We start from the raw sequence: 16008 nt of genomic DNA, 5'->3' as shown, positions 1-16008 counted from the left end.
GGATAAAAAAAAAAAACTACATCTTAAGTATCTTAAAATTGTTTGAATTTTTTGACCAGTAGAATTTTTGCATGATCAACTTTTTGTGCTTTTAAGATATCTGGAGACCAAACAGAAGGGGCTGGTCATGGGTGTTGGTATCTGTGCTAAGTGGGAGGGGCATGGGGGTTGAGGGGGTGTCTATTTAACAGACGCTGACTCTGAAAATCTTTGCAGTGAGTCATGGGCTGTTCAAGAATTCTGACATGGACACTGAGTGTCCTCCTGAGCTGGATGTGTGTGGATCAAGCGGTGGCTGAACCGTAAGTTTAAGTGTTCTTTATAAAGAAAAATAGAATTTGTTTGCTTTGTGACTTTGTGTGTAACATTTGTAGTTAAAGTTTGCACGAGTACTGGTTTGGGGTTTCCTTCTTTGTCAGTGCTTTAAGCGTTCATCTGTCTGTGTCTGCAGGCAGTACCTGGTGACCATTCCTGCAGTTATAGAAGCTGGAGCTGAGACCAAATTCTGTGCAAGTCTTCTGCAGCCCAGTGAGACTGTGGTCATGACTGTCACTTTGATGTCCAGAGAGGAGAATACAACCCTGCTCACACATACATCCAATGAAGATTTTCATACTTGTACTCAGTTTAAGGTGAGCTCCCCAAGATGGGTTTTGATTCACTTGGTAATTTCTAATATAAAAAAAAAGACTGCAGGTGAATACAGTCAAGTATTTTAAACACAGCATACAATTATTTATTTATTCTTATAAATAAATAAGAATAAATAAATAATGCGCCTCATTCTCTCAAACACTTCTCTTAAAGGCTCCTTTAGTGGAAGGAGAAAAGATTCTGGATTTTGAGGTGGAGGTAAGAGGAGACACATTTCACTCAAAAGAAGTGAGAAAAGTCATGATCAAAGCCTACAAGGCCAGGACATTCATCCAGACGGATAAACCCCTCTACCTCCCTGGACAAACAGGTAAGAGTGAGCTGATGACCCATCAGAGCTAGATGGACTTATTCTGATACAGATTCAGCCTCTTAGTATGGCTGCCCCCAGCTGCTGGGAGACACCCCCCCCCCCCCCCCCCTTTCCTGGGTGTATTTAACTTCCACCATGAACACGTCTCTTTCACTCAAAAACAAAAACGTTTATTTCTATAATTTCCAGATATTTTGATAGCATGTCAAGCTGAACTATGATATTTACAAACTATTGAGCAAGTTTTGAAAATGTGAATTGAAGTTAGTCTGGCCATGTTTGTACAAATCACCGAAACTATTTCCAGCAAACATTCATTCATTCATGTTTTCTTTTAGAATAATCTAAACATTAAATAGATAAATAAAAATGTGTAAAAATACAGCAGTGCTGCACAATCCAAGCACTCTCTGTGTCACCAACACTTTTGAAACACATTATTGTCTTTGAAACACTAAGATTTAAATCTTTTAAACTGTTCTGCTTTTTTAAAACACCTTCTGCCTTCAGTCTGAACAAGTATGCTACAAACTGTTTTTCTAAATTGTTCAGCATTATGATTCTATGATAAATGCAGAAGCCTTGAAAAAATTCATGGATGCTGCTTCACAATGCAGATTTTTATTAACTATAAATTATTTTAAAAAATACCTATTAAATGTATTTAACAGTTTATAAAGTGACTGACTTAAAGCACTACAGACAAAACATAACAGTTGTAGCTGACTGAAGTTTGGCTTTTTGTTATTTCTGTAAAGATACCCCTTGTTCACAAACATATCCTAATATGAGTTTGCATCCTCTTATTGTAGCTGTCAGGAAAGTCTGGTACAGTTTGAAGGTGCAAATACATCATTAACATTAATATGGACCTTTTTGTTAGGTTACAACTCAATATTCTGATTTATCCTATAAAGTTCTTTAAACTCTGACACCGTTTAAGCCAGCTATCATTTCTTTACATTTTGCTTCGGAGAAGTCAGATTCTCATCTGCTGTGTTTTTTTAAAGTGCTCTCCGGGCTTTATGAAAGTCTTTTGCTGCAACCTGATATCACAACAAGGCGTGTATAGACATGGCAGTCCACCATGTCCATTTCACGCTTTTCCTCTACAAAGGATATGAGGATGAACAATATAAAATATATACACATTTAATTTACTTAAAGCTTGTTACGAATAGAAGCAAAGAGAAAATGATGTTAGTACTACTGCTTATTTGGCAGTAATGATGTTGGAGAATGTTTCAGTTTCATTTCTTGGTCAGGATTTATTACTCATTAAGGTGTAAAATCTTTGAACTTCTTCCAAAGTGCATTTCAGGGTTGTTGCGCTGGACCCCAAGTTGAGACCTGTCAGTCAGCTGGTGAGTGTTTCTGTCTCTCCTTTCCTCCTTGACTTTTATCACTCTGAGTTTATCAGTCAACTTGCACTAACAAATCAATAGTACAATGTATTGTCTGTCTTTAGTAATTTGTTTTTTTTACTTATTCTGTGATAACTCTAACAAGCAAACACTTGGAGTATACAAAATAACATAAAAAAATCACATACTGTTGAAATTCATTTTATGTTCAATTGTGTTACGTGTTTAATATTTTTGAATTTCTACCAAGCCTGCAGTTGGATAGAGACATTGGTAGGACACTGTATGAGAAAATCATTTCCTCTAACAATTTTCTCACTTTTGTTCGTTTTGATTTTTTGCCTTTTAGTGCAACATCATTGAACTCGAGGTAAGAAAATATCCACACATCATTTTCTTTTCTTTTTTACATTCAGCATGTAAATCTAATAGATTTGTTAAGGGTCTAAACGTTCCTTAAAGCCAACAGCACAACAAAGTGCAGCAACTCTGAAATTTATATGCTGATTCTGATATCAGTGTTTTACCGTGGGACAATTTTGTTGATATATAAACAGTATATATTGTGTCAGGTTATTTCTTACACCTTTACATTCAAACACACAGCACTGATAATTAAACTATTTTGTATAATTACAATACAAACAAGTAGAAGAACAGCTAAATGGGAGCCTAACCTTCACCATAACATATCAAAGCTGGATAGAGAAGAACATGGTGCTTTAGCAGAAAACTAAAAGTATAGCTTCAAACATTAGTCCACTGAGGGCACTCATTGGCTACAGTCATTCCAATTTCAGTGCGTGACATGAAGGTGGGAAAGATGGGAACTACATGGAAGAAATAGAATATACCAAAAGATCAGGAGGTTTAGGAAGCTATACAACATTATATTATAAGTAGAATGTAAGAATAGCTCAAGTATTGAATCGGTTTTTCAAAAGGCTGAAAATCATAGACAGCATCAAAGATGTCTGTAGCTGCTGTGATGTTGTCTCTAAATTTGTGAAATCCCATTATGAAGCCTTGAGGTGAGCAAAAATCTGCATCTGCACAGGATCATTATCACTGTATAATCTGTCATGATCCTGGGTTTTTTTCCCCAGCATTTTCCATTTTCCTTGTGTTAGTTGTGGAGTTTCTCTCTGTTTATATTTATGTTCATAAGTCGCTTTAGTTTTCTAGTTATCTTTAGGGTTCTCTTGGCCTTGTCTCTGTTTCCTCCCCAGCATCTCCTTTGTTATTGTGCCTCCCCGTCCAGTCTTTCATGTCAGGTTAGGTGTGTTAAGTTCTGTCTCTCGCTCTCAAATTCCCAGTCGTGTCCATGTTTTTTCCTGTTCCCCAGCCATGTCTCCGTGTCTCTCTCACTCCACCTGTTGCCTGTGTCTCAGTGAGGACAGATTATTAGCAGAAATGAATATGATTTATTGCTGAATAAATCGGAGCTTAGACGCTGTTGGTGGAGATGAAGGTGTCTTGAATGGAGCTTGAGTGATGAGAGGTGGGGATGGGGATGAATTGGATTGCACAACAGCATCTGCAAAGGAGAAAAACAGATGCACAGTGAGATTTAAAGTATGCGCTATGAATGCTGATTGGCCTGGAAAAGGCTGGAGAAGGTGATTGGACTAGACCAGTGATGACACAAACAGCTTGGAAACGTGGGAAGTGGAAGTACAAAACTCGAGATTCCCAGCACCTGGAAGCAGATAGATGTGAGACCATCCATCTTCCTTGATGAACTTGCGCATATGCTTCATTTACTCAGTCTGCATCTTAGTGTGTGTTTCTTGTACTTCCTGTTTTACTTTGATAGTCTCCTGTCTCAGCATGTTCACTTTTGCCTCCCGTCTTTTTTTGTTAGATTACGTTTAGCTGTGTTCCCACCTTCGTTTGCCCTTCGTTTGTGTGTATTTGTGTCTGCATCTCCCCTCTGTTTCTTGTCACAATCTTGCTCATTCCCTGGCTGTGTGCTCTGTCTGTTTCTTTGGTTCTAGTTCATTCTTGTTTTTGTTTTGTATTGCTTAAGTCCAGCAATAAACTCATAAATTTTTGAGTTTAGTTTTTGTCTGAGAGTTTGTGGTTTGGGTCCTCCATCCTGTCTGTTTCACAACACCATATGACATAACCTCTTAAGCCCCAATGCCAAACCTATCTCCTGTCTTTTGCCCCCTTATCTGGGGCGTATGGGCTTAAGAGGATAACCACTTTGCCAAGTTCCAGAAGAAGACCCAAATTGTCACACTTAAATGAAAAAAAAAAAATTAGGATTTCCAGGAAACGTTTGATGCACAGATGACACACAGATTGAGCTGTTTGGTCACAATGACAAGAAGTATGTTTGGAGGAGTTAAGCTTTCAAACCAAAGAACACTGTACGAGCTGTCAAGTAGCAGTGATAGCATCACCTGTTTTGCTTCTCCTGGTACTGGTACATTGCACAAACCAGATGAAATAATGAATGAGGTTTATTGTATCTCCAAATTCTTCAACTTCACCTTTAGTGAATAGCTAGACAGCTGAAACTTGGACACAATTGACTGCTCCAACAAGACAATGATCACAAACACAAACTAAAACTGAATGGATAAGGCAGGCTTACATTACTTTCTGAAAGCCTTGTTCTTAATTCTATTAAAAATGTCTTACTTCAACCTTAATTCTACCAATTCTGCTAAGAAGAATGGTCAAATAAATGACCTGAAACCCTGCCTCTCTTCTCTACTCCCACTCATCTCTGCTATCATTCAACTTTAACAACCTCCTTCTAATCTAACCTCCATTTCTAAAATACTTGAAAAAACGGTGCAGCTCAACTTCTTTCACACCTGGTTAATAATAATATCTACAAGAGATTTCAATCTGGTTTTCACTCATGTCACAGTATAGAAACTTGCAGCACTTATGTGGGTTTATATACAGTACCAATGGATAATAACCAAGGTGATGAGTAATTTGGGCTGGTATCAGAAGAATAGGAAGGACTCTTGGAGCTCTGGTACATGAATGACAGAGAAACAAAACACAGTTGTGTGGCTTTAAAGTAACTTTAGTAATTTAAGCCATTTTAAGATTTTTTTCAAGAGATTTTTGTAACCAACACAGAATTACAACATAAAAATTTCCCCCCAAAGTAGCAAAAAAATAGAATAAAATAAAATTGTGCAGAAGTAAAGAATTAGTCTTTAAAGTCCAAATGGTACCGATGGGGCCCATGACAAATGGGTGCATTGCAACAGAGTCCATCCAATGAGAAGTGCGTGTGTGTGATTGTCTGTCCTACTGCACTACTTGTACAGCAGAGAATTGTAGTCCATCAATGTGTATATCGTCCCCTAGGATCTGGGATTGGCTCGCCATCCAGTGAAAACTGGAACACTCTGGGATCTGTAATCGCTGAACTGGTCCTTGGATTCGTCCCATATAAAAACCTGACCTATAAACAAATGGCCAAATATATGTCACAACCAATTTAAGAATAACTCTCACAAATTACAGTACTGTCACGCTGCAGTTACTACTGTTCAGATCAGCTATCATCAGTTCAATCATTATCAGTTCAGGCATGTTGTACAACATTAAAATATCAAGGTTCAAAGTTCACAGTATCAATTTTCAAAATTCACAGTTGTAACCTTCAGTAAGATTCAAGATTTTCCACAAGGCTTCAAATATTCAGGAACTATAGTCGCCACTTTTATGGTAAACATTCATCACATCCATCAGAAATAAACTCACTGTATATATAATCACAAATAAATAAATATATTACTCCCTTGAGAAATGCAGCAATATGTAAATGCTTATCAGATCTGAACAAAATACAAATAATCAATTTCAATAACATGTAAACACAAGAACTCAGTCTGTAAATAGGAGTATTAAAATAGATGTGCTTAATCCACCTTGTACCATAGGCCGTCTAGTACACGTGGAAATGCACTAAAAATTACCTCAAAGTATTCAATACTGTGTGTAGTAAAATAACTTGTTTTTCCTTTTTGTTTAGGATGATTTCAGGAACTGGATTACAAACTCCTTTACTTAAAGTTACTAATAATCTTGTAATCGGAGCTGACTCTGGTCTTCTCAACATTCTCATCCTTTTGGATCTGAGCTCAGCCTTCGACACAAACTCTCACTACTTCCTTCTGAGCAGACTTTCCTCTCTTGGCATCTCTGACACACCCCTAGCCTGATTTCAGTCATATCTCCTTGACCGCTCCCAGTTTATTCAAATTAAATCATTCCATTCTCATCTATTGCCAGTCACATCTGGTGTACCCCAAGGGTTAGTCTTAGGCCCTCTTGTCTTCATAATATACATCCTCCCTCTTGGTACCATTTTCTGTGAATTTGATCTTCACTTTCACTGTTTTGCTGATGACGCCCAGTTATATATCTCCTGCAGACCTGGTTCTTCCCTCCCAGCTTCTTCCCTTACAGAATGCATATCTGAATTGAAATCCTGATTCAGCTCTAATTTTCTTAAGCTTAATGAGGAAAAAACTGAAATCCTTCTTATTGGCACTAAATCCAACCTTTTGAAGGCAAATCATTTCTCACTCACTACTGATGACTCCAGAGGTTTTCCCTTCACCTCATGTTAAGAGCCTTGGTGTCATCCTGTCCTATAAATCTCACATCAATAATCTCAATCGTTCTGCCTATTTCCATCTACGCAACATCAGCAGATTACGTCCTTCTCTCTCCCACCAGTCTTTGTCCATTCTTGTCCATGGTCTCGTTACCTCCCGGCTTTGCTACTGTAATTCTCTCTTACACGGTCTCCTCCAAAAGTCCCTCCACAAGCTTTAACTGGTTCAAAACTCCACTGTCCGCATTATTACCAGAACCTCCTCGTACCAGCACATCACCCCTGTTCTTCAGGAACTTCACTGGCTCCCTGTGAAATTCTGGATAGTGTACAAACTTCTTCTGCTCACCCTCATAACCTTGCTCCTGCTTACCTTTCTGATCTGTTAAGCACTACCTCTTCTGCCTGCTCACTTCGATCCTCATCTTCTATCCAGCTTGCTGTGCCTTCTTTCCGCCTCACGACCATGGGAAGCAGAGCTTGCAGCTGCTCTGCTCCCAGATATAAGAAACATTGGTTTAAATCTAAACTCAAAACCCATCTGTTCAAATCTGTATATTCACTGTGAATCAATTGTTTGCTAATTTTATATTGTGCTTTTGTTTTTATTGTTCTTCATTTGATCATTGTTCTGTTATTTGTTTTATTGTTGTTTATTTGTTGTTTGTTAAGTGTCCTTGGGTGTCTTGAAAGGCTCTTTATGAATAAAATGTATTATTATTAAATATCCACCTGGAATTATACCAGAAGATTCTTGATGGCTACCGATTAGAGAAAATACAAAATAATTTATTTTTTCTGTATAGTCATCTCAACCTGGAAAAATAACAGTCTACAGAAATAATAATAATAAATAAAAAAAACGAAAGTCACTATGACATTTTTCCCTATGATAACTTTATGTAACATTTTGATCACAACTTTATATTGCCTATACTGGAGACCAGATGAGATGCAGTAGTCCAGTTCTCTCTTATACCAGGTTATTAGACTTTCATTTGTTTGTTTTTCACTCAATAAGCAGAAATACAAACACCAATATATGCACCAGACAACCTTTGGGGTTCACCAACATATTCTTTAATATGCAGACAAGTGCAAACAATTGAAAAGGTTAAGTTGTACACGTACTTCTCTTGTATTTAACAGAATCCCAATAAAAACAGGATTGGACAGTGGTTAAATGAAACATCCAATAATAAAATATTGCAGCTTTCATACTCCTTGAACTCTGAGGCCCATGAAGGAACGTACAAAATAATTGTCTCTGTGGGTGAAGATAAATTTGTTCACAAATTCAAGGTGGAAAAGTATGGTAAGTCAGGTCTTTAAAAAGATCTTTTGAAATTCTGTTTTTAAATATTCTTAATATAATGCAGATATTAACTTTGATATTTTGTCCCCAGTTTTACCCAAATTTGACGTAACAGTAAATGTATCTGAAGAAGTGAGTATTGGCCAGGAAGAAGTTGATATTAAATTATGTGCAAAGTAAGTAGGAGTCCTTTCTTGACAAATGGCAATTTAGATCCTCACAAATTGGAGTTTTGTTTTATTTTTGTTTTTATTTTAATAGGTACACATTTGGACAGCCTGTTCCAGGAAGTATTACAGTTACGATGTGCCGACTTCTTGAACGCTCTATTTCCTCTGCTAAGAAACACAAGACAGAGGCTCCCTGCCACACAGAGACCAAACGGGTACAGTTGTTCCAGTCTCAAATTTCTCCTGAAACAATGTGCAGATAAAAGCAGACCACATGCCCATGCAGAAGGTTTCTGTATGTCAGGAATTAATGCAGTATTTTATCATTATCTTATCTATCTCCAAATTTCGAGAATATAATGAGTAAAATTTCAAGTTGAACTTGAATTTCAATTAAATAATTTTTAGTGTCCTTAAAGCATTTATTTTTAATTCTGTATTATAAAATACCCGGTTACAGATTCAGTAATATTCACTGTTGTGCCCTCATTATTTATGAATGCTGAATTGTAGCTATCGCTTTGACTCCATTTTTTTTCTGCTGTTATGAATATGTTCTGTGGCTGATGTTTGTGTCAGTGTGTCAGCTCTTAACAAGCTAACTGATTAAATAATGAGTTTAAGTCATTTATTCCATTAGTAACACTGGTAGAGCTACAACTGGCTTAAGCGACTGCAACAAAGTCCAAATTGTTGCAACCTGCTTAACCTCCTAGAACCTGGCGTCCACATATGTTGACATCAAATTTTGGGTTGTCTAGACCACAATACTAAATTTTGCTCTACACGAGCCTGATTTTCACTTACAACAACATTATACTGCCACTGTTCTATTGAAATTAAAATGAATATCCTTATATGTGGATATCAGGCCCTTGTAGAGCAAAATCATTCTTTGTTTTTACATTCATCAGGTCCCAATCAGCCCAAATAGCAAAGACAAATTAAAAATGCATGCCATGAAAGACTTCGGGTCTTAGGAGATAAAAGTAGGATGTAAGCCTTTTTAAAATTATTTATATTTTATTGTTTTGGAATTTCTAGGCTGATGGAACAGGCTGTGCAGCTGTTACGTTCAAGATGTCAACCTTCACCAAAATTAACAAAAAATTCCTTAAAGATCAGCTGAATGTCATTGCCAAAATGGAAGAGGAGGGAACAGGAAAGTCTTGCAGTTGTTATTTTTCATTTTATTTTAATTGTTAATTTTTTTTTAAATTATAGGTTATTGTGCTTTTGTGGAAATATGGCATGTGCATTGTTTTAACATTGAGGTTTCGTATTCAGGCATTTCACACAAACAAGAAATGAAAATAAGAATTTCTTTTGTCCTTGGAAAAGCATCTTTTGTTGATGTTCCCAAGATTTGGGAACCAGGATCAAATGTGGAGGGAAAAGTAAGTTCAAATTTGTGCTATGTAATTTAGAATGTAGTGTAAATAATGTGGGTTTTAGTAATGAAACATTGTGGTTTGGACAGGTTAAAGCAGTTTACTACAATGATACACCCATTTCCAAAGCACCTGTGTACCTGTTTGTGGGAGAACGTTGGTCAGAACGCTTACTAAAAAATCTAACAACTGACAGCAACGGTGTCGCTGAGTTTTCATTCAGCACAGATAACTTTCATGAGGATATTAAACTCCATGTAAGTAGATAATTACACTGAAACAGTAGTTTTTAAGTCAGCATTGATAAGTTACATGACAATGTTTTCATTGACTTAATATGATTTCTGATGTTGCTTGTCCAAGGTGCTACAATAGTAATTAGTGACTATAGTGAAACTGTTAAGATTATTTTACATTAGCTTGCTTCTAAAACCCATCTTTCAGTGACCTTCCACAGTGTTTTCTTCTTCATCAAATTATGTATGTTTCTTTTCTACAATTCAGGCAGCCCTGACACCAACCCTATACTTCCAAAGCCATAGAACTCCTTTTTATGATTTAGGATTTCACACAGTGTATACATCCCAACCTCCTTCTCAAGATGAAAAAACATTCAGCTCGCTGAAGCTGAAGATGAAGGATAAACCCCTTTCCTGCGATGCAGAAGAGGATATATCTATTCAGTACACTATAGTGAGGGAAACTGCAGTTTACATGGATGTGGTATATCTGGTGAGTTATTGCTTGTCACAAGTTCATCCACAGTAAAAAAAAAAAGAAAAAAAAAGAAAGGGAAAAAAATTTGAAAATCTACCAGTTTATCGAATGAAACAGAAAGAGTTTATTAATATATTCACCTCAGAGAAAGTGGTTTGTAAATGCTGAAGAAAAAGCAACACATCATCTGCATAAAGACTAATTTTATGTTCTACATTCTTGCATTTTATTCCCTTAATTGCTATAGCCAGATTGCTGCTGCTAGTTTGATAAAAAAAATGCAAACAATGAAGGGGAGAAGGGGCATCTGAGCCTTTTGCCCCACTGGAGACAGAAGCTGGAGGATGTTCGGTCATTTGTCCAAAGTCCAGTCAATTTTCAAAATACAAGACCACAAGCAGACTGCACTGTCTGTTTCTGAATAACTCCCGGCAGGACTTAAAGCTGGGAGAGATGCAAAATGCACAATGTTACAGCTGGATTACACATTTTATGTCATTTTCTTCTATATTCTTCAGGTGTTGTCCAGAGGAGCCATTGTCATGCAAGGATTTAAACAGATTCAATTTAAAGATCAGTCAGGTATGTAAAGACTGGCTCAAATCATGAGTTCATGAAATTCTTTTGTAATATCAGGTATTAAATCCAGTTACCCTTTTAAAAAAAGTTTGGTGATTATTAAAATAAAACTGATATTATAGCTATTTTTGGTATGCTTGTTTGTTTCAGTGAATGAGGGTGAGGTGTCCTTTAAATTGAGAATTTCTACTGACATGGCACCAGTCGTCCAGATTGTAGCATATGCTGTACTTTCCAGTACGAATGTGATTGCCCACAGCGCTGACTTCTCTACTGAGAAATGCTTCAGTCACAAGGTATGTGTTGGTGTAAACTGTGTGAAGCTGTACTAGATATATTGATTAGTGTAAGTTAAGTTTAATTATATGAAACCATGACATACAAGAAAAAAACCCTCAAAAAACTTCAATCAAAGTGGAACAGACTCCCTCCCAACAAGGAAGCCACAGCTTTAGCAAACATCGAGTGGGCAGTGTGTCACAAGTGCCTGGAGGTCAGTACATGGACAGGGACCCAAGAGCAGATTCAAGCACAGGAAACAGTGATAAGGTTTTCACAAGTTCTAAACACAAGAATAAATACCGAAGGAGGGATAGTTGGCAGGGCGTCAAATATGGCAAAACTGTGAACAGAGGGCTGGAGTTCCCCAGCCTGACTTGGGACACGTGGAATATGGGATTTATGCGCATGAATGCAGGGAGCCTTAACTTTATTGCCGTTCGGCTGATGATGGCCTTGATTTCATAGGGACCAATGCTGCGTGGGGCCTGCTTGCGGGAGGTATTTGCCATAGCTTTTGCCCCGGAGTATACCTGGGAGCCAGAGTTCTCAATCGATCTGCATTGTGGCGTGGTCAATCGAGAACCTTGAGCAGCACTTCCTGAGTCCAAGTCGAGATGTCATGCCAATGTAGATATTGGACTCATGGAATGGCGAGCTCCACCTCCGGCTGCAAAAAGAGGTTCATCAAGCAGAGCACAGTGGATAGTTTCCTCCACGTCCCAGGAAATTAAACCGCTCCTGTACTGGAGGCATAAACCTCTACTATGAACACAGGTGAACACCTGCATTCATCTGTATTAGCGAATGCAGGTGAATGCAGTTTTGGCCTGTTGTGTACAGGTGAAGGGTATCTTGGTGAGGTGAGTGAGTGGTTCTGCTACCTGACTGTAATTCCAGATGAAGCAGCAGTAAAAATTGACGAATCTGAGAACGTTATTTTTGAGATGTGGGAGTGAGACATTCCCTAACAGCTTGGACTTTTGCTGGGTCGGTCTTCACCTGCCCTCCTGCCAGGATGTAACCAAGAAAAGTGACTGAAGATGAATGAAACTCACCTTTCTCCGCTTTGACGTATAACCGGTTTCGAGAAGGCGCTTCAGCACAGATTTGATCTGGACCAGATGTTCCTCCAGAGTCTTGGAAAAGGTTAGGATGTCGTCTAAATACACAAACACAAAAACGTTCAAGAAGTTTCTCAGGACCTCATTAACTAATGTTTGGTAAACTGTGGGAATTTTAGTGAGACCAAACGGCATGACCAGATACTTTGAGTGACCAAAGGGGGACCAGATGATAGTCATTGTGTAGATTTAACTTAGAAAAAGTGGTGGCACCATGAACAGGTTCAAAAGCTGAATTGATGAGCGGGAGAAGATATTTTCTTTTGATCGCAATCTCATTTAAACTTCTGTAGTCAATACAAGGACTTTGGGTCTTGTCCTTCTTAGTGATGAAGAAAAAGCCTGCACCTACCAGGGAAGAGGATGGGCAGATGATGGGACTCTCGAATATACTTATCCATGGCTTCTCTCTCTGGCTTGGACAAGTTGTCAGGTTGGCTGGTTGATGGTGCAATTATAGGGTCTGTGGAGTGGACGTGCCTTATGTTTACGGAATACTTCATGGAGGTCATGATACTCCTTGGGGACTGAGGACAGATCTGGTGGTGAAGGTTCGGCAGGTGATTATTGAGGCAGTTAGCAAGGCAAAAAAAGGCTCCAGCTAGTAATTTGTGTAACCATTCAATATGGGGATTATGTTTCTTTAGACAAGGGTAGCCAAGGACAGTCACCAGAAGTAATTTGGGAGGCAAGTGCAATTACATAGCCAGCTACGTAGCCTTTTCTCTCTCTCAGGCGATCCTGAAAGAGAGGGAGGAGGAAATAAACCAAATCCTTGAACGATGCGGGCTCATCATGAGAAGCTAACTCATAAATATTCCCAGGAGCACATGATCAGGCCAACCCACCTGGGCAGCTGCCATGCAGAAATCGATGACAAACTTAGCTATGTTACATCTAACTTGACTTCAAGCTCCAAGCTACGCTGCCCTCAGACATGGGGTGGGCAAAGGTCTTTTAATCTTCCCTTGAAACTCATCATAAGAGCAGGATGAAAATGAATGTGATGACAAACATGCCTCAAACAAAAAACAAGGAGCACAAGAGACCAGAACAAACCAAAAACAGGTCAACACAAAACAAGACTATCCACGAGTCCATATCAAAGTCCGGGAGTCGACAACACAAGAGCCGAAACAGTTCAGGGGGTCGACCATGCACACAGCAACGGCGGCGACGGGCAATCAGTTCCGGAGGCCGACCGTGCACACGGCAACGGCGGCGACGGGCAAACAGTTCTGGAGGCCGACCACTCGGAAGGCAGTGGTGGCCACTGAGCAGGTCCGGAGGGCGGCCGCGATGCCAGCGGTGGCGACGAACTCCTTCCGGAGGCCGTCCCCGAAGGCCATGATGCCAACTTAGCGGCCTGGAAAACGGCTGGCAGAGGCGAGGCGAAACAGGTCGAGCTGGCACCGACGGCGGCGTGGCAACCGCAGGACCAGACGAGGCAGGACCAGACGAGGCAGGACCAGACGAGGCAGGACCAGACGAAGGCGGAGCTGAGGCAGGACCAGACGAAGGCGGAGCTGAAGCTGGACCAGACGAAGGCGGAGCTGAAGCTGGACCAGACGTGGATGAAGACACGGAGGTTGGACCAGACGAAGATGATGAGGATGCGGAGGCCGGACCAGGCGAAGATGATGAGGATGCGGAGGCTGGACCAGGCGAAGATGACGGCAGCGGGACGGCTGCGGAACCTGACGGCAGCGGGACGGCTGCAGGAGGTGATGTGGAGATGTGCTGGCTGGGTCCTCCAGGACCACCAGCTAACGAGGCGTGGGGCTGGGTGGGCTCCTCGGACCCTCCAGCAGACGTGGCATGAGGCTGGACGGGCTCCTCGGGCCCTCCAGAAGACGTGGCATGAGGCTGGATGGGCTCCTCGGTCCCTCCAGCAGACGTGGCATGAGGCCGGACAGGCTCCTCGGGCCCTCCAGCAGACGTGGCATGAGGCCGGACGGGCTCCTCGGGCCCTCCAGCAGACGTGGCATGAGGCTGGACGGGCTCCTCGGGCCCTCCAGCAGCCGACACTTGAGGCTGGCTGGGTTCTCCTAAACCCCCAGCAGACGAGGCAGGACGCTGGTTGGGTTCACCTGAACCCCCAGCTAACATGACGTGAGACTGGACGGTTGACTGAAACAGAAGTTGTAGTGGTGGTCGCGATGATGGTCGTGCTGGGTGTAGTGATGGTAGTTGAACATGCAACAGAGCGGGTAACAGACTCTCAGCAACTCCTCTCCGGGGAACAGGGACGGGTACTGGGCCTGGTCGAACCTCAGCCACCGCCACCTGAAGAACAGATACAGGGCCAGGGAAGAGCTGTGTTCTGGCTGCCGTACCCCTGGGGGCCGGTGTGGGTGCAGCAGCTAGCTGGACCGCCGCTGCTCCCACCCGAGGAGCTGAAACGGGTGCAGGAGTCAGCGGGGTCTCAGTTGCCCCCACCCAGGGAACCAGAACAGGCACAGACAACGACCGGGCGCCCACCATCCCCGCCCGTGGAGCAGATACAGGTGCATGGATGAACGGAGCCATAGTCTGCCTGGGAACTGGAACCGGACGCGGAGAGCAGAGCAGATGAGCTGTAACAGTCACTGGGAAAACCAGGTTTATGGTACCAGACATGGTTCTAGAAAACCGAGACTTGCGGCAGGCTGACCTTGGTAAAACCGCTATTCTTAAGTTGTCCAGGTTGACGTTAGCAGTCTTAGAAAAAACGAGTTCAGGGGCAGTCACAGGTGCTGGAGGAATTATACAAGCGGTATCTGAAGAAACTGGGTGTGAAGCAACATAAAACACAGTCTTACAAAACGCAGCCTGGGAAGTTGCACACACAGTGTCCAGGGCTACTGGCTGAAAAGCACGGCGCACAGAGTCATACAAACATGATCGTGGAACCGAAACTTTAACTTGAGCAACCACTTCTGCAGTGTTCGAACCAAGTATTTTTGCCAGCTTGGTAACAGCAGATGACACCTGGTTGGTCTTAACCTGGACAGTCACAGGACGTATAGTCTGGAAGAGTTCACAATGAGCAACACAAACAGTCTTTGAATAAGCAGACTCCAGGCTTGTGAAATTTAACTCGGGGGAGGTTATGGAAACATGAGGTTTATCATAGGAAGCCTCAGAATGAACTGGCTGGTGAGCCGCGTAAACCATGGGTGAAGCAACACCAACAACAGCCTCATGAGGTATAGCCTGCACAGCATAGATGGAATGTGGCTGGGAAATTGAACTGTCCCTGTTTAGTTTAGCAGTAAGAGGAATAGTCTTTTGAGCTGCATCTTTAATGTCCCGAGTGAGATCATGATTGTCCAAGTCAGAAAATTTCATAACAGATTCACACATATAATCTACATCTGGAAACTCACTGTTAACTGATCCAAAAACAGGTGGCTCGGAATCAACATAACCTGCCTGAGAAGCGAAAACAGAAACCCCAGTCTTTTCAGAATGAAACCCAGAAACACCACTCTCAGTTACAGGACAAATAACCTCTTTTGACTCT

General features: G+C 41.0%; 1 protein-coding gene across 1 annotated transcript in view; it reads left to right on the top strand.

Moving 5' to 3' along the window:
• Positions 1 to 222: 222 nt before the first annotated feature.
• Positions 223 to 16008, top strand: part of LOC309702006 (alpha-2-macroglobulin-like) — a gene marked incomplete at its 5' end in the record, with an annotated part of 29968 nt that continues 14182 nt past the window's right edge. The window contains 14 exons of the mRNA XM_082526378.1: positions 223 to 302; positions 452 to 632; positions 808 to 964; positions 2279 to 2331; positions 2681 to 2701; positions 8078 to 8243; positions 8335 to 8419; positions 8505 to 8628; positions 9458 to 9587; positions 9701 to 9810; positions 9894 to 10061; positions 10309 to 10536; positions 11040 to 11103; positions 11251 to 11396. Of these exons, the coding sequence (XP_082382504.1) occupies positions 223 to 302; positions 452 to 632; positions 808 to 964; positions 2279 to 2331; positions 2681 to 2701; positions 8078 to 8243; positions 8335 to 8419; positions 8505 to 8628; positions 9458 to 9587; positions 9701 to 9810; positions 9894 to 10061; positions 10309 to 10536; positions 11040 to 11103; positions 11251 to 11396 (1713 nt within the window). The remainder of the gene's footprint in view (positions 303 to 451; positions 633 to 807; positions 965 to 2278; positions 2332 to 2680; positions 2702 to 8077; positions 8244 to 8334; positions 8420 to 8504; positions 8629 to 9457; positions 9588 to 9700; positions 9811 to 9893; positions 10062 to 10308; positions 10537 to 11039; positions 11104 to 11250; positions 11397 to 16008) is intronic.

The sequence above is a fragment of the Aulonocara stuartgranti genome, assembly GCF_965226115.1.
Source record: "Aulonocara stuartgranti genome assembly, chromosome: 3".
In the NCBI taxonomy this organism is placed as follows: Eukaryota; Metazoa; Chordata; class Actinopteri; order Cichliformes; family Cichlidae; genus Aulonocara; species Aulonocara stuartgranti.
This window is presented reverse-complemented; position numbering and strand designations above follow the sequence as displayed.